The 25778-nt window shown below is 40.8% G+C and overlaps 1 protein-coding gene and 1 long non-coding RNA gene across 2 annotated transcripts in view; one reads left to right on the forward strand and one right to left on the reverse strand.

Moving 5' to 3' along the window:
- The window catches only part of LOC135411521 (uncharacterized), a 538599-nt gene extending 536718 nt beyond the window's left edge, over positions 1 to 1881 (reverse strand). The window contains exon 1 of the long non-coding RNA XR_010429183.1: positions 1799 to 1881. This is a non-coding gene — a long non-coding RNA (uncharacterized LOC135411521). The remainder of the gene's footprint in view (positions 1 to 1798) is intronic.
- OPRM1 (opioid receptor mu 1) lies at positions 1653 to 25436 on the forward strand. The gene is made up of 4 exons (XM_064649190.1): positions 1653 to 2121; positions 16577 to 16929; positions 17843 to 18363; positions 23694 to 25436. The coding sequence occupies exons 1-4, from the start codon at positions 1784 to 1786 to the stop codon at positions 23730 to 23732; spliced, it is 1251 nt and encodes a 416-aa protein (XP_064505260.1). The 5' UTR covers positions 1653 to 1783; the 3' UTR covers positions 23733 to 25436.
- Positions 25437 to 25778: the final 342 nt, after the last annotated feature.

Here is a 25778-nt window from a genome sequence, read left to right on the forward strand (position 1 = left end):
AAATACTAATTGTGTCCAGGCTTACATTAAACTCTTCTTATGGCTTTGGTGCAACAAAGGGCAAGCACAGAGAGAGGCTCCTGCACACTGTGCACATACCCAGAGATGAAAGTCTTTGAGAATGGTCTAGTTTTAAAACCTTGTTCCTCCCACTCTGTGTAGGATTAAAAATGCTATACTTCAGGTGGGGATAAAGAGACAGTGACTTTGACCATGTGAAATCTCTTGTGAGTTCTTGCTTTCATTTCCCCTTGTCCACAGTTTTTTCCAGAGACAAAATAACTCCTTTTCTAAAGCTCTTCTAAATGTGATGCTAAATGGCTCTCTCCTACCAATAAAGGATGCTGAAAATGCGCTCTCTGGCCATAAAGCAATGCATGCTATCTACTAAATGTGCCCATTAACAGCTTAGTCAATCTTCTCCTTCCATTCCACTATGGAATGAAAACGGGAATACAAATACAAATTCCCCAGATCTGTGTCCCTCTCGAAGTCCAGTGGCACCCCTTTCCCATTCCCTCTTCTTCCTCCCCACAAATGATCAGATATACATTGAAAGAGTGTGTGGTCAGCTCTGCTACTGTTACCTGCCCTGATCAGAACTGGTTCCCATTGCTTATGGCACAGGAGGACAAGAAGTGTTTAGACTAAAATGCCTGGGATTCTGCATCTTTCTGTTAGGTTGCAACTTGTTTCTTCTCCACTTCTTTCATTACCACTCTTGAAGTAGCAGGGGGTGCTCTGCAAAGGCTGAGCAGATACAGTAAGTGTGCGTCCATGATGAGGCAGCAGGAGCAATCACTGCCACTCTTATCTCCTTCCTGTTCACTAGGAGGTATTTTTCCTGTGTTACTAAGGTTCTCTTCTGATTTCATTAGTGAAAATAACTAGGAGCTAAGTTCTAGTAACTAATGATCAGCAGGAAAACCTGGAGTTGCACCTCTGTACTCACCTGGAACAAACTGATCACAGAAAGGTGCAGGTGCAAACAAGCAGTGTGCGAGTCAAGCACCCAGTACAATGCATGTGCAGTTGAAGTGAACGATGCTGATGTTTTCCTTATCTGTGTAATCGCACCCTATTACAATCACAGTAACATCTATGGGAGAGCATCCTTGCAGCTCTGGCACAGAAAGTTCTCTGAAAATCCTGAGGATCTGTGAGATCCGAGTCACTTCCAAAAGACAATTCTATTCACAATCACCCCTCGTGTTCATCACATTTTATTATACGCTCAGTTATCTCTATAATCACTGAGGACATCGTTTTGTCCCTGGATCACTACGTTGATCAGTAGCGTAGTGATCTCCTCCCTGCACCAGCCTTTATCCCGCCAAGCCAATCTTCCCCGGGACTTTCTCTCCGGTGTTTGCCTCCGATGCCCGCGGCGCTCTTGTAGGGATCATTTTAAGCGCTTTGCCTTCAAGTGCCACCCGCAGGGAAGGGGAAGCCTGCTGGCGCGCCGCCCGCTGCCCTACGCCTGCTCCGCACCAGGTGCGCCCCGGGGTGGGGGCTCCGCTCGGGCGGGGCGGGGGAGCGGCCGCTACCGTTCCCCGCCGGCCTGGGAGGAGCGGCGACGGGCGGCGGGCAGGCGGCCCCACCGCTCCTGCCTCCACAGGCCCCTCCTTCCGACCCGCCCCGACCCGCCCGCCGCACACATGTGCCCGCGCCCAGCGGCGGGCGCTCCGTCGGGGCTGGCGAGTGCTGCCACCTCCCCGACACCGCGCCAGCAGCTCCGCGCCGGCACCGCGTCCCTCGGGCGCGGGGAGCAGGTGGCCGCGCCATGGCTGCCGCTTACCTGCTGGGCAACGGGTCCGCGCCGCTCCTCGCCGGCGCCCTGGAGGTCCCGTTCGCCGCCAACGCCTCCGCCTGCCGCCCTCCCGGGCCGCCCTGCACAGCCGCGCCGCCGGGCGCCTGGGGCAACACCTCGGCGGCGGCGCTGGGCTGGAACCGCTCCGAGCCCTGCGGTGGCGGCAATGGCAGCGCGGGCGGCGGCGGGCCCTGCGCCCCCGCGGGCGGTGGCCCCTCCGTGTTCACGGCCATCGCCATCATGGCCCTCTACTCCGTGGTCTGCGTCGTGGGGCTCTTCGGCAACTTCTTGGTCATGTATGTCATCGTCAGGTGAGTGCCGCCCTGCCCCGCCCCGCAGTCCACGGGCCGGAGCCCCGCCGCGGGGGATGCTGCGGTCCCCCTCCGGCAGGCAGCGCGTAAGGGGCCGCATTGGGGGTGCGAAGGCTCACCTTCCCCCTGCGGGGAAGGGAAAGGAGCCAGACCGGGTGATCAGGGAGGAGAAACTTGTGGGGCCGTGAGGGACGGCCGGTCCGTCAGAAACCGCTGCGGGTCCGGGGATGTCCTACGGACCCTCCGTGCTGCAGCACCTCTGCGAGCTGCCCTGGCGAACGAGGCCAGAATCCCGCACCTGTCCCCTGAGGAGGGAGGATTTAAAGGGGCGCCTGTGAGCGTATACGGGTACAGTGTGGCACACGGACAGCCGACACGCATCGTCGCGGTTTTCCACCCACCTCTCCCAAATGCACGAGCAAAATGTAAATGGCACCGCGGCTAAACGCATCTCTGTGCCCGTGTTTAGAAATGCCCGTGCACCTCTATGCCCATCTTTAGAGATCCTTCGCCTCATGTATATTGATATACATGTATATATACATACATGGGTATACACGTGTATAATAAGTACGTATGCCATGATCGCGTAGTTCCGGCGGTGCTGCGGCACTTCGCAACTTTCTCTCCCGCAAGCCCACCTGGCCTTCTACCGATCAGATCACGCGCGATAAATCCGTTTTCCGTAAATCGGTGGAAAACGGATGAGAGGGAGTTTAAAGGGCTTCCTTTGCCGGTTTGGGAGCGGAGCGGGCCGAGTGGCTTGTGTGGGGGAACACTGCCACCTCCCGGGAACGACAGGGCGGGAGCGAGGTGGCAGGGAGCGACAGGACGGAGCTGACTGAACTGCTCTGCCTTGTTGCTGCTCGTCGTTTCCAAACCAAGCATCCGCTGAGCCCTGAAAAGCTAAGCAGGGGAATGGGAGTGGCCCAGGGGCGCGCTCCCTGTGGGGGCAGCTCCAGCACTTCCACTTTCCCCAGGTATAGAGCGTCCTTTCTCCGTTTGAACGGTGCCTTCCCCGAGGAGTCGGGGCCGCAGCCGTCGGGCATAAGTGCCGTGGCCGCAGGAACAGAGGCTGTGTCTCGGCATCGCTTGCAGACCAGCGGCACCAGGTGGCTTTGTGGTGCGTGGGTGCAGCGCTGACGGCGCCAGCTGTAGAAAGCCGGGGGTAAAGGTGGCGGCCAAGGTTGAGTGCTGCGGCAGGGCGGAGGATGCTTCCTTCGGCACATATTGGAGATGTCACTGCAAAGCCTGTGCATCTCATAGACCTAGTGGGAACACAAGTAATATCTATCAGTGGTTCAGACTAGAGCAGTTCAGAAACCTTGTGGTTTTAACTACAGAGGCTGCATGCACAGAGCTGGGGAGATTCTCTTCTGTCCTGTGATTTTGGTCAGTCTGAGACTCAAGCTGTCCATGTGAAGATAGAGCTGCAGAAAGGCTTCTGAACGGGGGCATGACTGCAATCATTGGAGCAGTGTTGAATGCATTCCTCTGGGAGAAAAAGCAGATGCACAGTGTAACAGAGCCAGGAAAGCTGTCAGCAGAGAAATATGCCACAGGTTGTCCCTGGAATTATGTATTTATTATACTGGGCATAATCCATAATAGGTTCATATTTCTTACAGTAATTAATTGAATTACACTTGCACCACAAAGCCAAATCGAATGAGGCACTTGTATTTAGATTTCTATCTAAAGAGAGCATCTTTCCCTGAGATGACAGCTTAAAAACAAAAACCAGAAGCAATAGAAGACAGCAAAAATATATTTTCATTTTACAGAGGAAAACACAAATTAAATGGCTTGTCCAAAACCATCCAGGAATTCAGTAGCAAAGGCAGGACTGAACCGAGATCTCCTGTGCATGAACAGCTTTTGATATGACAGAATTCCTTCCCAATTACTATCACATATCACACAGCTGTTTAGCAATTTGGGATGAAAAAAGAGTTTACACATTAATGATTGAATAGGATCTGTGGTTTGAGCAACATAAAAATACATTTCCTTTCTGTGCCTCTCTGTAGGTATAGTATATCTGGACAGCAATAGGGAACTTAGTGATTTATTTTCAGTTGCAAGCTATACCAAAATGACAGTGTTTCAAATCATACAATATGTATATGCGAAATGGTGACTATATGTGCTCACATTCTTGCACCCTTGCATTCAACTACACATAGGAGGCCAGCGTTTCACTGGATTGAATTTGGCATCATATAAAACTCCCCTTCTTTATCTACCTTCCCACCTTACCTGCTAAGGAAGAACAAAACATTGAACTTCATATTAATTTTGAGAAGAATTGAGACTACTAAAAATTAAGATGTTTAAGTGATATTAGTACCTAGTTTTCTTGAAAATACTAGGAGCTGGGAGGTAGGTGCTTAGATATTTGAAAGTCTGTCCTGCTTACCTTTCAGAGTCCAGCCCTAGTGAAAGCAACGGTAACTTCACAGTCACTGTGCTGCATTCTAATATCTCATGCTTGGTTTCTTTAGAAATATTTTTTAAATAATTATATTATTCTTATAAACATTATTATTCTTCAAACTTTTCTGCATGAAGCAGATCCAAGGATTTGGAGCCAGAGCTGTGCAGGTGCTGGCCTGATGAGGAACTATGACGATCACTCCACTGTGCCACTCTGTTATCCCTGCTGGGGCAAACAGAGGTCAGAAAGCAGACTTGTCCAAGAAGGAGTTAGGAATGTATTGTGATTATCGATATGAAAAGGCTCTTCATGCAAAGCAGGTCCATGGATTTCCAATATATACACGTTACTCTATAATTAATGCTTTCTCATCCACCCTCCTCATTCTCCCAGATGGTTCTTGTTCAGCTGAATGCTTTCATCCTTGAATTAATATTTACACGTTTTATATGTAGTATGTGAGGCTGAACCTCATGTTACTAACACTGAGCTGTGTCTTTTGTCAAGTACCAAAAAATGTCTCTGAGTGACAGCAGTAATAGTTTAATGTTTTACTGACAGCCATGAATTTCCTGTAATCTGAAAAATCTGTTGATAATTTTTATTATCTATTTTCCTTATGTTCTTTGTGTAAGTGTGTATTACTAATATGAACACAGTGTTGTTATGGCTATATCAGTAGCAAATGCTCAGCCTCTGCAGTAGCTGCTGCAGAGTACAACAAGACAGTGTACAATTAGAACCATATGGCATTGCACAGTAATCTATAGGCTTTTCCAGCTTTCTCATCAAGTCGGTGGGATACTAGTCACACAATTAGAGTGGAAAGAAGAATATGCCCTGCGATTAAGGCAATATGCTAGAAAGCTGTAATAGATCCTAGGTAAAAATCTTGAGCATCACAGGTCTGGAAGAGAGGAATAGCTCACAGAGGCCCTAGTCCTCCATGATGCCAAATGCCCTGAGAGAACTGTAATTCCACCGACAGCCACTGAAGTTACTCCAGTTCAGAGTCATTCCTTATTTGATTTGCTATTAATTTTGTCACATATCATAAACAAAGGGGTCTCAGGTTCTCTGTGATCCTTTGCAAGGGAAGGAAATATCTTGTTTCATTAGAGTAAATGATTATACTGCTTTAAAAAAAAAGCCAAAAAAACCCCAAAAACAACAACAACAACAACAAAAAAAAACACAAAAAAAAAAAAAAACCACAGAGAGGAAAGAAGCCCTCTCTGAAATTAAGAGAAATCTTTCTACTTTTCTCAAAACAGCATCTTAATAGTGCTTTTTAAAAAAGAGCTGGGACTGAAACATCATCTAATCTGGAAAGACTATGGAGCACTGAAAGGTCTGATTACTTCAGCTCACTGACACTGCAGGAAAACTGTTTTACCAAGTAGAACAGAATTTGGGTTGAAATTTCAATTGTAGAAAGAATTGATATGACCAGAGGAATAAATATTCTTACGTGTTCACAGAAGTGGAGAGTCTGTTTAGAGAAAAATCCTGAAAATCATCACAAGCTTGAAAGTGGCTGAAGCAAAGCAAGTTTTTCTAAAAAACAGGGGTTCTTCTTTGCAAGATGACATAGTGTTATGCAGTATGTAAGAAGACCTGTGGCATCTTTTATAGCAGCATAGCTCAGGGAACTTAGAAACCAAGAAATGCATGAAATTCCTTCTTTTCTTTCCTGTCCACAGATGCATGAACTCTGCATTTCGGTGGCATTGCTTTTGCAAGTGTGTGTCCTGCCTGTTCCACTGACTGCAAAGAAAAGGTTCCATCCCAGTGCTAAGAGCTGTTCTCTAAAGCCACAGCCAGCCTTATCCAGTAATGTCAATTATGAATTGATACAGCTCACAGCACCAGTGGGGACAGAACTAAGGGAGTCAGATTGGGTAGAAACAGCACAGGAGCTGAATCCAGTCAGCAGCATAGCAAGGGGGTGACCCTCAGCATCTTTCCTTACAGAAAGGCAGGTGTCCCTGTTTGCACACTGTTTGTGACAGAGTTTACCAACCTTTGCTAGTGGGTAAATGTTTGACTAGCAAGCAGCTCCCCTCCCTCCACCAAGATCAAGGGAAGCAGACAGATAAAACGGAATGTGTACCTCTGTATTCTCTTTTTTTTTTTTAATTATATTGTTACAGACATGGTCAAAATTTGACCAAAAATACATTGGTCTGAAACCTGGGGATAACCCCCATCTCAGTGAGGGAGCAGAGGCCCCTGAGGGTGAGTGAGAGCTCTGCAGCCCCACACTCATCTCCAGACCTGGTCCCAGTGAGCTCTTGCAGCAGAAGAGCGTGCCAGGCCCAGGTGAACAGACCTGCTGGCTCTCCTAGTGGCTACCACCAGGCACTTCTGAGCAGAAAGCAACCTTTATTGACTCAATTTCTCTTGAAAAAACTGTTTGATCCCACTGTACTTTTCCTAGAGTGTAATTATGTTAATAGTGTTAAATATTTCCTGATTTTTTTAAATTTCTTTATAAAAATAAATCAAATGTTACCACCTTTTCATGACTTCAGTAAAAGTAGAAAATACTGTAAGCAGACTGTTTATATTATGTAATTATTAGCAAGCTAATGGCTAACGAGCTATTTAGCTAACATAATCCCAAAATACTGCTTTATTTTGTTTTAATTTACAGTATATTTCCAAATCATCAAGAATAGCTTTTGCTGAACACACTCAATAAGTTTTTATAACTTTTCTAGATCAAAAGGTGACATATTTTCAAAAATCTCAAACCTAATATGATCCAAGCCCAAATGTCTCAAAATCATAGTTAAGCTTACTAGCCCGTTTTCCAGCCATAGCCAGCAGCTGGTGTTTAGCCAAAGAGTGGAAGAAAAAGAGACTACACTGTGTGACTGTCCTCCTAACAGTCTGTTAGACTGCAGAGAGACTTTCTGAGCTGCAGTTTGCATCAGCATTTATTCAGTGGCTTTTTGTGGACATTTCTAACATGGAGCAGTCCCAAAAGAAATCAGAATCAAAACTAAGATTGGAAATAATAAGTCACAAAATTTACCACTTCTAAACCAAGCTGCTTTGAAACAAATATTTGAAGCATTTTTGAAGATTTTAAGTTGGTTATTATTATTACTATTAGTTATTAATTATTATTACTATTAGTTATTATTAGGAGTTCTAAGATGGATGTTGTAGAGATCTTCATTAGCAGATATTTTCAAAATATGGTTTATTTTCATGATGATTCCGAGTAAAAACAAGTTTTCTGTACCTGATGATTCTCTTCAAAATACTAATCCACTTATTATAACTATATTTTTAAAAAATCCAAAAGCAACTATTTTCTGAATTGCTATGGTTAGGCCGATCTCAAATGAAATTCTTTTTAAAGCCATCTGTGCCTTTTTTGGTTTATACTGTGAAGTTTGAGTTTACGGTATTGAAAAGGGGAATATGATAAGTATCTTTCAAAGCCCCCTGCTCCCTTTTGGGCTTTTAATGGTATTAACTAGCAAGGAGTTCCACAGCTTAGCCCAGCTGTGATAAGATGCATTCTCATTCATCTGTTTAAAGTCAAACACTTCTAAATTTTATTTATATTTCCCTTTGAGTTTACATGATGAAAAAAGGTAGGGATGACAGACCACAGCTAGTCAAATAACTGTGAAAGATGTGAAATAGATTTTTTTCCACCTTCTTACTGAGAAATGTTCAATTATCAGCTATAAGATCTTGTATCTCAGATCAGGAGTAAAACTTCAGAACAAATATGTCTGTGTAAAATGGAGCATCTCCTCCTCATTGTGTTGTGTGGAGCAGTTCCAACTGACTGAAGTCTCTTTCTTAAGGGGGAACAGGGAACAGCAGTGAGTACAGTGTGAATTTTCAGCCCTAGGATGTACTGCCTGTATAGAAAAATAATCTAATGAGCCAGTTACCCAAATCCTTCTCATAAGGTGATGGTCTCAGTACCTCCATCAGAGCCCCAGTTTCAGACACAATCTCATCCTCGTCATGTAGAGATCCCAGTACTTTTGATTTGGTTTTCTCACATAACATATGACTGTGCTCCTTCTTTCTGTTATGCCAGCCTCCACCATCTCCTGCTTTCCCCTTTTCTCCCTTCACAGGCAAGCCTTCCTCTGCATTTATCTCTCCCTAGTCCCTATCTCTCCCACTTCTATCGCTCCTTTCCAGATCACACTCAACAGCCTCACTAGAAGATCCCAATCTCTTGTACACAGGAGACCATACCTTGTATACTTAGCATTACTTGGATCTGTACAGTCTATGTGTGGCCTGAGCAGATGTTTCAAGTACAGTCCTTTTCTCAGGTGATCAATCTACAAATCAGGAGGAGGGTACCAGCACCTGGAAACCAGACAAAATAGGTGCTAACTTGTCCCCTCTAGAAAAATGTCACCACAGTTATCAAAGATGTAGTCAGTGGTTTTACTCTCAATCACACTTCCCCGAAGGCAGAGGGAAGAAAGTTAAATTGAAGGTACTAACAGTTTTCCTTTATGTGTCTTCCTAGCAAAGCAAAAACTTCAACAATAAGCACCTGCTGCTGGATAATGGCAATATATTGAAGTTAGCCTTTTTAGCACCATTGATTTATTTCAGGGAGATGTGTTACAAATAACCACGAAAGCAGCAACCTTTATTAGAGACCCATATATACCTCAGCACCAGGCAAACAAAGACTCGGATAAAAGTGGTTTAACAAACAGGACAGATTAAGTTCTGAAATAACTGGCAAGTAGTTTTCTCCCCATTTACCTAGACTGGAAGGGAAATAAGTGTACCAGCAGATGACTGTTTGGGCACTGGATCTTCCATATTACTGTCATTTGGTTTTTATCATTAAGGAGCTTTTTATGATGTCTGGGAAAAGAGAAGGAAATTAGGGTAATAGGAGTTACAAGACACTGCAACATCTTAAATATTTGTGTGGCAAGGGATATACCTATAAAAACCTGTTCTTGACTCGTTTTTCTCCCGTTTTTGGGAAAAACAAAGAATGCATCACATCAGCTTTATTTTGTATGGGTTTCTGCCAGGAAAATACATTGCATGTATTTTGTACATACGTGTAAAGTAAAAGGCGCAAAACTAATAAGAGAGAAATACTAAAATAATTGCCTGTTATGACTACTATGGAGTTTGTGTCTTCTGTCTGAAGTAATCTCCTTGCTTGTTAATTCTCTCAGTCAGACATCAAAGCAAAAGAGCAGCCTTCCTCCTGAAAATAGCTTTTTTTCCCGAGAGAAAGAATCTTGGTTTTTTCCTCCAGGTAGGGACTAAACTCACTGGTTCAAACTAAATAGCAGAAAGAGGACCTCTATATACTGCCTTGCAGTAGCAAAAGAAAAAAAAAGGCAAAACATAAAGACAGCAGCAAGTAATTTTTAGTCCAAAGCCCAACACAGGGAAACAGGATGAGTCAGATGTCCTCACAACTCTCTTGGACACATTACTTCCAGAAAGACTGACACTGGAGTTTAAAGTTGACACTGCCTAAAAGGCTTTCGTTTTAGCTCACCCTCTCCCAAAGCTGAGGTCTGAGAGAAGTTGCTGATGGGTTGAGTACAGGAGAAACAGCCTTGAGCTGGTGCTGCTCCCCAAGAAGCAACGTTCCCTGCTTACTTCTATATCCTGTAACCAAATACTGCTGGATCTGCACATGCCTTGGCCCTGTCCCAGCATAAGGAAAGGACAAGCTGGGAAGTCAAAGGTGCTAGCAAGATAACATGAAGTGACATTGCTGATATTCTGACTGAATTTCATTTGTGCTATGGAGGAGAATAAAGTGAAAAAGGAACTTGGTAGTGGGAAAACAAATTATTAGGGAGAAAAGAGGTAGCAACTACAGTCCAGCAGTTAGCTGCCCTGTGTTCAGATCCGCATTCACCAAATACATTCAAACTCCTTCGAGAAATGGGCATCCCCTTCCCAGTAAGTGAAGAGGGGAGGGGAAGGCTCCTCCAGCATAATGTATGTGAAGTATTTCTGAGTATGTCAAATAACTAAGCCCTTTGCTTTTAGATCTGCTGCACTTCTGTACTATGTCATGCCTTGAGACCTGAAGTGATACTTGATATTCATGTTTTTCTTCTCTCTAAACCACCATCACAGGTCACAGCAGTGACCAGGTAGCAATGTGTTGGGAGTCAGGATCCAAGACTTTAACAGAAGGGAACAGCCACTGCATCTGTCTTTCCTAAAGACAGTGAAAGCATCCTCGCTCGCCCATTTCAGCCTTACCCTCGAACTCAGGGTTGGTGGAGGAAGTAAGTGAATGTGATGGAAATTGCACAATTTCATTGCAACCAAGTGTGAATGCTTTCTGCTCTTATGTTGTAGCTGCTCAAGAGGTGTTTTTTTTTTCAATTTGTTTTTGGCTTGATTTCACTCAGGCCCTATTATTTTAAAATTACAGCCTTGTATATGATCTCTTCAGAAGAACATAAATAAAAGGATGAGTAAGTTTTTAACCACAGGATGGCACCTCCAATCTGGGTGGCTTTACTGCCTAATAACCTATAAGGGTTGTACCCAAATTTATGGTGCTTGTACCCAGAGCTGGAATTTAATGACTTAAGGCATAAGCATTCTAAAGTACCCATGAATAGAAAAATCAAAGACTAATTTTTCAGGCTGATTAAATCATGTGCTCCCAGACAGGAAGGCTAGACTTCTCCAGAATATATATGGCTTCAAAACTTTAAGAGGTTACAGTCTACCACAGCACACATCACAACTGTGGCTAAGATACAATACATGTCCTTAACTCTATAGAGACCCATTACCATGAGAAGAAAGAAAAAGGACAGTAAGATAGGATGGCCATCCATCAAGTCCATTGTATGAGACCCTTTAGCTCAAAGGTACTTTCCAGAATATGGCCTATCTAAGAGACTTCATTTCAGTGTCAAATATACTAGTTGGATTGGCAGACAGAATAAATTTTTGAGGGTTTTTCCGGACCATATGACATGACCTTTGTCAAAGCTTTGAGTGCTCAACAAAAATTGAAAGTACCTGTTATCTTAGGAAAATACACCAAAAAAAAATCCCCTTTCCTACTGATTTTGAGTTGCATGTACAAGATGCACCAGAACAGCCTTGGAAAAAAGTTCATTTAAATTGATTCAACTAGCTGTACTTCACTTGTTTTAATCTTCCCACTCAAGGTGACCTCAACTAATCTAATGTATGCACATAATGATTCTTCATTTGTGTAACAAGACATTTATGCAAGAAGAACATAAATTTGAAACACTAATCTAATCTCCTCCAGAATCAATAAGGGTTACATCAAGTTGTATGCAAGACCTAACTGCTGGCTGCTTTTTCTTTCAGCAGCCAAACCATTTTCAAGAATGACTGCTTTCTGCAATGAATCTCTATGATAAGCCAGTTTTTCATGTATTTTGTGCTGAACTTAAACACAGATCTTGAAGTCGTCTTTGTCTCCAAATTAGCATTCTGTAGGCAAAACTTTGAATGCCTTTGTGTTGCTGAAAGTAGTTATTACCAGTCTGTCATTGACCAGCCCATTTCCTAAGTGCAAAAGACCCTTTCTGCTTTCTTCTTAATTGACGTTACTCAGATAGGAAATTTTTTCAAATTAATTTGTAATGGTATGTATTACCCTATTCATTGAGCTAAACATGGACCACCTCTCTAGCTTCTTTGCACCAGCTCACTGGTACAAGGATGCTGTAAAACTGATCTGGTCCAGAAGGGCCAAAAGGTCTGGAGGAGGGGATACCTCAACAATCCACATGGATGTAAACCACTTGACCAAGGAGCAGTATGGACATGACTCTGATAGCATACAAGCTCTGTCTGTTAGGCTTAGATAAAGTGTTATGCAAACTAAAAAGTTCATTAAATTTCAAGAAAATAGATGCTCTTCATGTTAGTTGGTCTCTACTCTTGAGTCGTGGAAACCTAAAAGAAGTGACTCTTCAAAAGTTTTTAAAGGTGATAAGGTGGAATAAACTATTGGAGTGGACAGGCCAGAAACAGAGCTGTGGCATGTCTCTTGCAGAAAGAGAGAGAATCACGTCTCCTGTTCCATGTCTGAGAGGTGGAAGGGAAGGTGCTTGTGGCTGCTGTTCAAGGTGCTGTTACACTTTGTGCAATGGAACGGGGGGGTCTTTCTAAGGTTAATCTGGTGAACCTTCTATTCAGTTTGCAAATTACAAGCAGCCCATGGGCAGACAATTGAAGAGTCCTTTCAAGACTTTCTATTAATCCTGGAATGCTAGGAACTTGATGACTATCTGAGCAGGATTCTCATTCTTTTCTCTATTGCTTTTTCTTATTCCGAGCAAATCCCAGTTGAGTGGATCTCTGCAGCTTAGATTTTCAGACTTGAAGTGTATTTTAAAGCTTTGTTGGACTGAAGATTAAAGGGAAGGCTGAGTTTTCCCTAAAATATTAGACAGACATAAAATGTATTCTTACTGTAGTAAATCTGATCTATCATCTACTATTACCAACAAAACAACACTTCATAAACATAAATATTTTATGATACAAAACGTGCACCGAGGAGTTAGAAAGGGCATACTAGTGAGTGTGCCCACTAGTGTATAATGAGCACAATTAATTTGAGTATGTATCAAGAGCAGTATTTTGCTAAATATTCACCAAAAAAATTGAATCAGCATGTTCTATTACTCTTTTCATTACAGAGTTGTAAAATAGAAGTAATGTCACCCAAAGTGAACATCCCTCTTCATTTACAACCTTGCTCATTGTAATGCAAAATTTAATATACTTGGTGTTTTAGATGCTGAAATTTTAATGTAATCTAAATACCAGTATCCAGATTTTCATGGGTTTGCATTTAAGATTCTTTTTTTACATATCTGTTAATTTTTAGATTCTCTAGTGGCTTTGAATGAAAATGTGAAAGCAGTATCTTTTAAAACATTGTATTTATAAACACAATAGTTTGGGTATTATGAAGTCCCTCTGAAGTATAGAAATCTCATCACGTATACATCTGTGTCTGGATGATGGAGATATTTGTGCTGCTTGTTTAAATAGGTAGACTGATACCTCAGCAAAAGGTATAATAATAGCTTAGGTCAAGACTTTGAAAAGCTCCATTTTGATGGACTGTTATTTTTCATGCTGTTAAAATTACATTAATCAATTGCTTCAGTATTTATTTGTTCATGCCAAAAGGAATTCTGGGGACACTGCTAATCTACTTATTTAGAAAAATAGATATTTTACAAAATGTACCTTTCAGAAATAAGCCCTTTATAAAATCTTGAAATATTCAGTACAGAGAAACGCCCAAATCCCATAGAATTCACTGAAAAGAATATTGTAAATTTCAGGAGGCTTTTGTTGATTAGGCAATTGTGGAGGTAAATACTTTCTATCACCACAAAAGCTATGCTTTTGTTCATTGTAAGAACAGCATGATTAGAAGTACAAAGATTACAGAGTACATCAAGCAAAACCCTTCATTAAGTCTGTAGTGGTCATTAAACAAAGTAAGTCCAAGAACCTTTAAAGTTAAACTGTCAATGAAAAGAAGATAGCAAAAGGGAAAAATATGTAGCATTTAAGTGGGATAAGGCCCATTCCTAGTAAAGAAACTTTATTCCATTTATTCAGACCTTTTTTCTGTCTGTCCTCTAACATGCTCACCTGAGAGTCACGTGTTGGTTGGTGTATTTAATTTTTTGTGCTGTATCAAGCATTCCCTTTAAATCATAAGAATGGCTTTAATTACTGATACGATTATCATCTGATGTGCTCTCCAGACAGAACTGTGCCAGAATCATATGTGATGGCAGCAGCACTGAGCAGTGTTCCCAGGTGTGCTTTCTTGTCCAGCCATAAAAATAAGACAATTATCTAGGATGGGCATCTGAGCAGGGATCAGCAGCCTGGGTGAGGGCACAGAATCCTTACCACCTTTCCCTGTTTGTGCAGAGCTGAGAGCCACTGCCTCTCTGTTGCTGTTCCTGCCTGAGCAGATCAGACGGGAGCAAGCTGGATGTGTCTGCTCAGAACACAATCAAACCTCCAGGTTAGCTCTCTGGATACACCTGAATATGTCCTCAGACCTATGGAAAAGACACTCGTTTTGATAAACCACAGGGCTTAGTACAACCTTTACATTCTGGGTAGCAGTAAAAGCAACATAAAAATGTTGCTGCTTTCCTTCTCCTCTGCAAAATTCCCAGGAAATACTTTCTCCTTCCTCCAGACAGTTTTTAGAGCTTCAGCTTACTGTGTATCTCTCCCACACTGCAATCCTGCACATTTTTCCTGTAAATTTTTCCAGTTTCCAGGAGAGAGAGTCATGAATGCTTGCAGCAACTACCTCCTCTTATGTTAGTATTACAATCTTGTTAGATAAATGCAGTAAGAAAAGTGTTTAGAGGACTTTCAGAATATGGGTTTTATTTAAAACTAGGAACTATCATACTCAGATCATACTTTCTCAAGACAGCAGTCAAGAAAGAGCTTGGATCTACTTGAAAATATGTTTTTAAAAACCACCCTAATTTGAAATTAGGGTTGCTAGTGGCTCCTTGTGCATAGTGCTAGAAAATGAGAGAACAAATCCAGTACCAATGCTTTCAAATGTTCATCATAAAGAGCTATGTAGGTCCATTCAGCATGAAGGTCCCAAGTGTGTGTTCCCTACACAGCCCCGTCATTGGGATTTTTTTGCAACTGGCTCATGTTCTGAAGAGATCTAAGAGCAATAAAAACCATGAAAGACTGTATTTTACACTTTGTCTTCCCCAGCAGGTTCCCTGAGAGATCTTTTCAAATGGGCTATTCTTCTTGCAGATCATTCTATAAATTGTTGAATGTTTGATCAAATACCCTGCTTGTTAGTTTTGCAGAAACAGAAGGAAGTTTTATCAAAAGAGCAAGCTATTTGATGCACCAAAAGCCAGGCAGCCACAGTGCCCAGCAATCTCAGCAACAACGAGAGCAGCGTGGCCAGGAACATTACTTAAAGTGAAACATTCATTGTACCACTGCAAATCTATAGCATCCACATAAAAAGTGGATCTCAAGTGCTGCTCAGCTGACACAATGGACTTGCAAATGTTCTTCAAAAATTTGATTAAACTAAGGAGGAATCTGGACTCTATCTTTAGCAAATACAAATTAAAATATAAAATGCTCTCCCTTCTCAGCTGTGATTTGAGTGACATATTCAAAATTCAGGAAGTATAGTTTGGGTTGTTATAACAGCACAGACTCAGAGAGAAGAGAGTGCAATGAAGGTTGAAGACCCTCCTGCCAAAACAGTCTCTGCAGAGCAGAGCAGAGAGAGCATTCCTACCTCAAACAGCAGGGCTGCAGCATCCACCTGGCATGCTGGTTCTATTGATACATTCAGTGCATATGATGTTTTCTTGTTTGATTGAAGGAACATCTGTCAAACTTATATTGGACATTGAGATTAGTAGAGCACTTATTTTAGAATTCTGTGATTATAAACTAATGAGAAAGTCTAAAAGCCTGAATTTTTAGACACATGGACTTGATAATTATGCTAATCTCTTATGTACTTATTCCTTGAGGAATTACATCATTACTACTCCACAACCTACAAATGATTCTCTATTTCTACAGACCATGGTTATGATATTTGGCATGACATCAGCAGGTACAGAAAATCTATCCATGTAGTACAGTGTCTGATATGTAGAAGTACAGGGTTTTTTCAGCTTCTCAGTTCTTTAGCATCTATCATATTGTTTCTTCTGTGTTTCTTCTGTGTATATCCTTTCCCTCAGCACGAGTTAAATTAATCTTTTCTTCCTTACATCCTTTAGCTAATGTCTCACTGAACTATCAACATTATATAGGTAAGTCATAGCAAGGTCATTTGGTTAAAAGCAGAAAAATACGATCTTTGACAGTATCTAGCACGTTATTTTACAGAAGTTTCTTATAGATGATGCACTGGACTCAATTTTATTTAACAGTGTCAGCTATGGTCATTCATGCGTTGCTGATTTTTTTTTCTAGGTACACGAAAATGAAGACTGCCACCAATATCTATATTTTCAATCTTGCCTTGGCAGATGCCCTAGCAACAAGTACTCTGCCATTCCAGAGTGTGAATTACTTGATGGGAACGTGGCCATTTGGTACCATCCTCTGTAAGATTGTTATATCCATAGACTACTACAATATGTTCACCAGTATCTTTACACTCTGCACCATGAGTGTAGATCGCTACGTAGCTGTTTGCCACCCAGTTAAGGCCCTTGATTTCCGTACCCCCAGAAATGCCAAAATTGTCAATGTCTGCAACTGGATTCTCTCTTCTGCCATTGGCCTGCCAGTTATGTTCATGGCAACTACTAAATACAGGCATGGTAAGTCTGGCTTTCATTCCAACATTTAAACTCCTTTCTGCATTGTTTTAGTGTAGAGGCATTGAATTAGCTTCTGCCCTCCAACCTGTATAAAGCACGTATCAGTGCAAATGGGCCCCTTCAACAATTTTGCAGCTGGCTGTAGTTGACTGGACAAGCACTACACGTCATCTGTGTTTTACAACAGGCAGCTCCAGCTCCTTCTGTGGTCCATGCAAGTCTTGCTGCCCCACGTGGTTACTGTAGTGTTTGGAAAAGCATCTGGGCCTGCCTGCCTTCTGCTGTGGGGCAGTTATACATTATCTTACAGCACAGAAGCCTGCACTTTATCCAGGATATTCCCACTGGGGCTGGCAGTCATGGATATGTTGCATGTAGTCTGGCAGGATGTGATACAGAGCAGAAAGCACAATTCTGGATCACTGGTGCTCAAAGACCTTCCATAAAGGAACAGCGACAGCACGTCAACATAAATCCAAACCCACCATGGTGCATAGTTGCCAGGTGACGTCGTTTTCTTCCCCGTTACCCTGAAATGCCCAAACTCTTAGCACATATGGTAGCTAAGCCATCTTTCTTTTCACTAGGTTTTGAAAGTGAAAATGAGGCAAGGTTTGAGCATTTGTGACAATTCAGCTCTCTTTCTTTTCCAATATACATTTAATTCCAAGCAATAGAATGAAAAAGAGGACACGTTAATTTGGTTTTGTTTTTCTAACTCCATACATGTTTTGCAGCACTCTGACCTATCAATGTTTGTGTAAATGACAGCTCACAGATTGCTTCATTTTACATGTTTACTTAGTAAATCTTCACATATTTGCCTATGATATTTAATTTTAAAAAGTTTAAAGAAAAAGCAAATGAAAAACTGACCCCCTTGTTCTTCTCTGATATTTTCCTTTTTCCCCAGGCTCGATTGACTGCACACTTGCATTCTCCCACCCTGCATGGTACTGGGAGAACCTCCTGAAAATCTGTGTGTTCATCTTTGCCTTCATCATGCCAGTCCTGATAATTACTGTGTGTTATGGGCTGATGATTTTACGCCTGAAGAGTGTTCGCATGTTATCCGGCTCCAAAGAGAAGGATAGGAACCTGCGGAGAATCACAAGGATGGTTCTTGTAGTGGTGGCAGTGTTTATTGTCTGCTGGACTCCCATCCACATTTATGTCATCATTAAAGCCCTGGTCAACATCCCAGAAACTACTTTCCAGACTGTCTCCTGGCACTTCTGTATTGCTCTAGGGTATACAAATAGCTGCCTTAATCCAGTCCTTTATGCATTTCTAGATGAGAATTTCAAAAGGTGTTTCAGAGAGTTCTGCGTCCCCACTTCCTCAACCATTGAGCAGCAAAACTCCACCCGAATCCGACAAAACACTCGTGACCATGCTTCCACTGCCAACACTGTGGATAGGACTAACCATCAGGTATGACTAGCAGTGGAGATGTCATCTCTGGATCCAGGCCACCTGCCTGGAGATGACATGTATTCTGAAGTTACTGTCTATACTGATTTGTAGCTATCTGAAGGTCTGAACACCTTTGAGGTTATATTTGAAACTTCTGTATGCATACACAGAGACCCCAGTCCTGCATGGTGCTAGTTGTTCTCTACCCTACTTGATGTTCAGAAGTCAAGGGTTTTCAAGGTTACCTTGCCTGACTGGGTCCCACATGCATGCATGTACAAAGCACACAAAACAGCATTTCATTTGCAGGATGTTTACCACAGGTGACTGAAGGTTAATCACAGATTTCTCTGTTCATACTCCTGGTCTTCTGATAGAGACAGGAGTGCGACAAAATACAAATCTCTCTTCTTCTCCCATTGCAGCAGTGAATAAAAAGATAAAAAACTGTGTGTGTTCACTTTTGACTGATGTACAAAGAAGGCCTACCTGGCCTTGTTTTTCCTGAAAGACATGCAAGAAGTAGACAAAAGCTTGTCTACATGCAGTTCTTATATCAGATATGTGTTGACTAAGGTGGGTTTTGATATAGATAGATAGACAGATAGATACAAATATATACATACATATTAAGGACTATTGTGCCATTTTGCCATTTTAGCTATACTAAGATACCTTTTCCATGTAGAAAAAGCCTTTAAGAAGCAGACATTTTATGACACATCAGATACCAAGAGAAATAGATTTATTTTTTTTTAATTCAGCCTTTGGTTGCTTACTTTTTGCAAAGAAGCTCTTTTGTAAATGTTCAGTGTCCATGGTCCTGTAATTAGTCCAGAGAATTTCTAGTCCCCATCCTTAAGTGAACATCAAACAAAACATGAAAGCAAATCTTAACATTCATGAAAGTCATTCAAGCACATCACAAGCACTAGAAGTTTGAGTTGTCTCTGTAGTTCCTTAAAAAGAAGAACTAAAGGCATAAGCCTGGTTCATTCCTTGCCATATCACCTTTCAGCAATATACTTAAGGTTGCTCACACACCAGTTTCTCACTGCTGCCACTTTAGCCACAAGCTGGCTGTTTCCTTGAGGTGCAGAACTCAGTGGCTTCTTGTGAAAGCAGCTGCAGACCTGCCGCTCAGCTGCTGCCAGAAAGCATAAATCTGAACGTTACCATCTCCAAACAGACTAAACAGTAATTGCACCAGAAAAGAGGAGGGACCAGTCTAAAGGGAGAAGGGCTAAAGTGAGCTTTATTAAGCATCAGCAGTTGGTATTTTTATTCACCACTGTCTGATTCATACATGCCAAACCATGGCCTGTGAAATCAGCACCTGCTCAGTCTTACACACACTTTGGTGGTGGAGCAGAACTGCCAAACTTGGCACAGGCACATACATATATGTATGTATGTATATACATGTAGCATTCACTAGGTGTAGCAAATTATTAGAGAGACTCATCTGTTAATAATCTATTTGTAACCCTCGGTGGAGTCAATTTTGTGCATGTGTCCGACAACAGGATTGCGTCTCTTATGTAGTACAATTCCAACTTTCTAAAGTGTGGTGTGTATGTACCCATTTTCTAAATTTACTTATGGATCTTTATATTACTTTTAGGAGAGCTGTACACTTCTACCCATAGCAGAGATTAATGTGGCACTGGCCAGAGGCTGGTGAAATAAAGTCTATTTCCTTGAGCACTGAGCAAACACAGAATAGAATGTTTTGCACGAAGATCTTTCAACCTACACCAACAAGGGAGACAGTCTGCAGAGGCAGGGATGAACCAAGCAGTGAAGTGAGCTTGAGAGTGACAATAAGAAGGAAGCTAGTCTCATAGTTGCATTCTTTGTTGATTAGGGATTTTTTTTTCCGTTCAGGGAATAGTGATGAAGTTAGTTAAGAAGAAATAAAGTATATGTAAAGAGAAGGGAAAGGGAAGACACTGAAGGAAAAGGAAAGTGAGAGGAAGAGTGCTGGGAAGAAAGGGGAATGTCAGTAATGAGATCCAAGTGAGGCAGTAAGGATGGAAACTGAAGCAAAGAGACAATCTGCATGGAACAAAGGTGTATACAGAGCTATAAGAAGTTCCTTGACTGGTAGCTCTTCCTAGCAACTAAGTTATCAGTTTTCCCCAGAGCCAAGGAGAAGAAGACCACACTTGGAATCTCAGGTCCTCATAGATGGGCAGATAGGTCTCTTTGCGTGGTCAGGTATTTGAAAGAATTTGGAGTGGATAGTTTCGCTTCCCTCACCACCATCCCTGCAGTCCCTGCTTGAGCAGCTGCTGCTGTTGCCATTGGTTTACTTCTGCCAGATGTGCTCACTGAGTGATGACCTGGGCCTTCTCCCAGGACTACAGTTCAGCAGTTGTTTGGTGCAGTCTTTCTCACTCTCCACAATGTCTATAGAATACATTCACAGCAAGCCATGTTCAAAGCTTAATATTAAACTTAATTTATCTTTTTTCTCCAGCAAACATTTCTGTAAGAGGTAGTTTTGTTGTTGCTTTTATCAGAATGACAGATAAGATTGTAGAACTAATCTACACTAAAATGGTTCTCTGGAGTAGTACTTAAAAGAGTAACATGTAATATTTTTATATTATTATTTTAAACAGAGAAAGCCCTAGAGCAAATGCAGCTTTTGCTCTCAAAAAAGAAAAAAGAAAGAAAATAAATCCCCAGACAAAACAATGTTTGCTTAGACAGTCAGATTTTGTCAATTCTATTGACAGGGTATTCTTTTCACAGGTAAGTGAACAAGAAAGCCTTCTGTACAAGAAAGTCTAGCTCGTATATCTGTATTGATCGAAGTATACTGACAAGCTCTTTCTTGTAAAGACGAGGCCTTGGAGAGCATTTGGTATGAATTCTACTGGCAGGGCTGTATAGTACTAGGCACACTTCACATAATTTTCTAAGAAACAGATGTTCTACAAGTTCCTTTTTTGCCAAGTGAGAATTCTTTTCTCCTGCTAAAGTTAATGAGAAATGCAAGGCTCAATCACATAAGGCCTAACACTTAAAGCACTTAAAAATAAGCATTGACTGGTGGAAGGAACAACTGTATTTTCTATCAGTTCAAAACTCCTACAGAAAAGCAGCATCTTGCAAATGCACAGAGCAACATCTGATCCGTAACACTGATGGTGTGAGCATTTATAGAAATTGTATATGCCCAGTAGACAAACACAGCTCTGAGGGATAAAAGACAGTGGCTAATCAGGCATGCAAAAAACTGGAAGTGTTGTAAGATAGGTGTTTCACATCTGTGGGGGGATGTATGCTGTGTTACACTCAACTAACTCCTGCAGTAAAATGCGTAGGGTACATCTGTTCTGAAGTGAGCATAAAGGCTCAGCTCACTTTAGTTCAGGGAGGCATATGCAGTCTTATAAGTGTATTTGCATGGAGAAGGAGCGATGGAATCCTGAAAAAAACGCTCAAAATGCAAAACTGCTTACTTTGAACTTTTTTCTGTATGACCCAGTGTTGCTAGGGTAAGGTAATAAGGACCAAAGACTAGCTTTTGCAAATGGTTGAGAGTTTTTGATGTCATTGGCATTAACCTGATTCGTATAAAAGACCTTGGCAATTATTTTGAAATAGCTCTTAATTCAGATGCTCAGAGACTATTTGCATTACTTTATCTCTGAGATTAAAAGAAGCTTTATTTTTTTTTAATTTAAAATTGATAATTACTTTTCCTGAAAACTATGTTTTCCAAATATATTAAATTTTTGCTATGTGTTAATACCAAAAAATAGAAATAATTAGGAAACTCAATTATTAATAATTATTGAAATCCAAGAAATTTGTTTCTGTGAATTAGTTTCTTTGTGACGTGTTTTTATGGCTGTTTTTATAGCTGTTTCACCTGAATGTATCGAAGCAACTAAGCAAATTATGTATAGGCACATCTTCAGGACTATTTAGTCATCCTATGTAACTATATTTTGCAATTTTAGCTTCTGATGCTTTCTCCTTAACTACTGAAGCGTCTAAATGCTCTACTGGAAGCTGCAAATCCTCCTCATATGCTGAAAATGAGGCCTCAGATGTGTTCAGTAAACAAAGGCTCAGCCCTGAAAACTTTGCCCTTGTTGCTTGGATTGGCAGCCACATGTAGAAATAAAAAGGATATTGGATTCAAGAAACGCTATTTTTAAGTTGAAACAAGGAAAAATTGAAAGCTAGTTTCACTTTGATTAAATAAATGAAGAAAGTGATTTCTTACTTTTCAGTTTTCTCAGTGCTATATGAGAGATTGCAAACAAATATGGGAAATGGTGGTGAGTCCTATTGCGGAAATATGAAAAAGCTGGGCAGTTTCTGTAACTCCAAACCTTGGCAGATTCACATCTACCTGTATTAATAGAGAATGACCTTTCTGTGTATTTTTAGAAAATTGATGTATCTCCTTTGTAAATTATACTTTGTTTCAATAATAATTTAAAGGTATTGATTTGTTAAGAAGCCCATTTCTGGTAAGATAGTGACATCAATGAAACACTTGTTGAAGTTCAATAGACCCTTAAAATCAAACTTTCTTTTGTAGCTGATTCGTACTGTCATGGGCTCTTTGTGAATCTTCAGGTTTCATCTGTGATTCTTCTGTCCATGCCATAAACCCTTGATTTGCAGTGTCTCCTACCCTGTTTTCAACAAGTTCTAGTACAGCATTTACTGGGCAGCAAAAAGGGATTCTGGACTTTCAGGACATGCTGTGCAGTAAGCAGGTTTTCTTGATGAAAACATCTGTAGTGCTGTTGTGCCTGCATGCAAATTAAACCTAACATGGATACTGTGGACACCCAGGGCTGAAAGGTTGTTGGATTTGTTTGCTGATGTAAGTCTGTGTCACACAGCATTTAAACTGGACTTTAACTGAAAATCCAAAAGTCAGACAATATCCTGAAACATAGAATGTATCAGCTAAAATACCAGCTCTTCTTTGACTGCTACAGAAAGCATACAGGGAGGGAGTGATATCTTTCCATACTCGTGAAATTCTATCTTAGAGAGTTCCACTCTAGAAAGAGAACAACTGGCTTGATACAAAGTATTCTAATTCTAAGTCAATTTTCTGACCTACTAATGTTTTTTTGTCTTTGAAGGCCAGACATGAAACTTTTCTGTGTTCTGTTACTTCATGGCAAAGGCATGGTCTTTATGCCTTACTCCCTATGTGTTCAGCTTTATACAGCAGGACAGTAGATGCAAATGAGAAATAAATTCCTCTTAAAAGAAACCTGCACACATGTAGACACACACACAGACTTGTGGGTGGGAAGATACTAAGCAACTGTTCATTGTATTTGCAATTTCTTTCCTTTCAGTTGGAACTTCAAGAAGCTGAAACTACTCCACTGCCGTGACAGGGTCTCCTGCTGCATGGCTCTCAAAGCAGTTGCACACCAGTGCCACAGTGTGTCTGGGCAGTATGCTATGGGAACGTGTAGGATATACTTTCCCTCAAAAAAATACCACAGAGGAAAGCATCTGCTTTTCCAGTCTGTCACAAATTGCTTCTGCAGCACATCTACTTTGCACAGAATAGAAGCATGAAATATAACAGCAAGCAGAGCCAAGAGATACGGGGGCTTGCCAGGCTCCAGTGTTCGAAACAGTCATGTTTACCAGGAATACGTACATGAGTCTAAAACACAGCTATTGTACCTGTAGCAATCTGACATGCTCTTGATAAGTTTACAGTGGTGTTAAAACAGGTTGGAAACAAAAATTCAAAGGCTGGACAACTTACTTTGAAAAATGAAAGTGAGCTTTTAATGATGGGAAATAATGTGATATGAAGTTTTAATACTGTTGGGTACACTCTATTTATTCTTAAAATTTGTAGAAGTGTTTCCTGTGCAGGTTATTTGCGTGCTGAAGCCTAACAAGGTCATCTAGAACAACACATTTGCAGTTCAAGAGGTCTTCTCTTACAGGATTGCAATTTCAAAGGAAAAATATTTCTTTCAGTGATTACTTAAAAAAATCCCCAGAACTTCAAGCTTCACCTTCTGCTTCTGTTTCTCATGTAAGAAAAGAGTAAAATCAAAACAACAAGCTATCATATTTTCTAAAAGAGATGAGTAAATGAAAGTATTCCATGTTATTGATTGTCAAATTATCCCCAAAACACTACATTTCCATAAATTCCTTTGTGAATAGAAATGTAGCTATAAGCCTGTCAAAGCTTGCACAGGCTGATGATGTCTTCTCTTTCAAGTAGTTTCTCAAATTTCAGTTGCTCTATCAGCAACATTTTCAATTTGTTAGTCATCAACAGCCCCTATGTGAAGTGCTTGGAGCAGTTAATGCATTAGTCCTTTTTTAAAAAACAAAAACAAAAAAACCCCCAGACAAACAAACAAAAAGGTTACATTTTGCTAGATATCTATTTTTTCTTAACCAAACCCGTAATATCTTTGCTTTTCTAACTAGTGTAATACAGTCTGCATCCGCATTTTGTATTAGCTGCTAAAACACATTAAGATTTCAGGAGAGAACATTGTACTGCAGTAAATGCCTCCTTAGCTGTTTTCTAGTATGAGAAATAGAAATATCCATGTAGATAATTTGTGGTGCGATGGTATTTTCTAGACATTGTTTGTTACTTGGTTTGTAAATAAATCATCAGTAGTTAACCAGGGGAAAATGTACTTTGATGAATTTAAGTGTATTCTAAAATACAACTCTATGGAACAGGGAGGTTTTTTTGTCTTTTTCTTTCTGCAGCCAAAATGTATTTCTTATTTTAATTGTTAAAATCTATGTAACAATAAGCGTTTAATGTGAAATTGTTTCTGCCATAGACTGCATAATAAATATTGAAGGCCAAATACTTGCAAGTTGTAAAGTAAAGGATTATTTGAGTTTCATCACTGTGTTCCAGCTAAATGTGTAGTCTAGATATCAGAATATGAAACTAAATGTAAGGGAAGTGCCTTATTTTTTTTTTCCCTTTCTGTTGAAAATTCCAGTTTGTTGTCACATGGATTTAATGTTTAATTTTGTATTAGTTTAGCTGTATCATCTCATAGTCATCATTAAAGTTTAAAACAGAGTCATTGCCATTCTAAGAGGTTTTGCATCTAATTTTTAAACAGCATAAGACAGGCACTTGGAAGAAATTAACATATTGTTTTACACCACACAGGAGTATGACTTAAATAACAAAAACAATATAAAATACACCAGAGATGTAAATAGATTAACATCATATGACACCATTACTGTCTGATGTGTTTGGAGCAATTTGACATGCTCACATACAACCACCTTACAAAATTTAAAAATATTGAATGACTTTTTGAAAAGTCTGATGGATCAAAAAAATGTTTGAGTAAACTTAAAATCATAGATTTAAGACTAGTCAAAAGTTCATCAGCTTTAACAAAATTTACATAATTAATTGA

The sequence above is a fragment of the Pseudopipra pipra genome, chromosome 3, assembly GCF_036250125.1.
Source record: "Pseudopipra pipra isolate bDixPip1 chromosome 3, bDixPip1.hap1, whole genome shotgun sequence".
Lineage (NCBI taxonomy): Eukaryota > Metazoa > Chordata > Aves > Passeriformes > Pipridae > Pseudopipra > Pseudopipra pipra.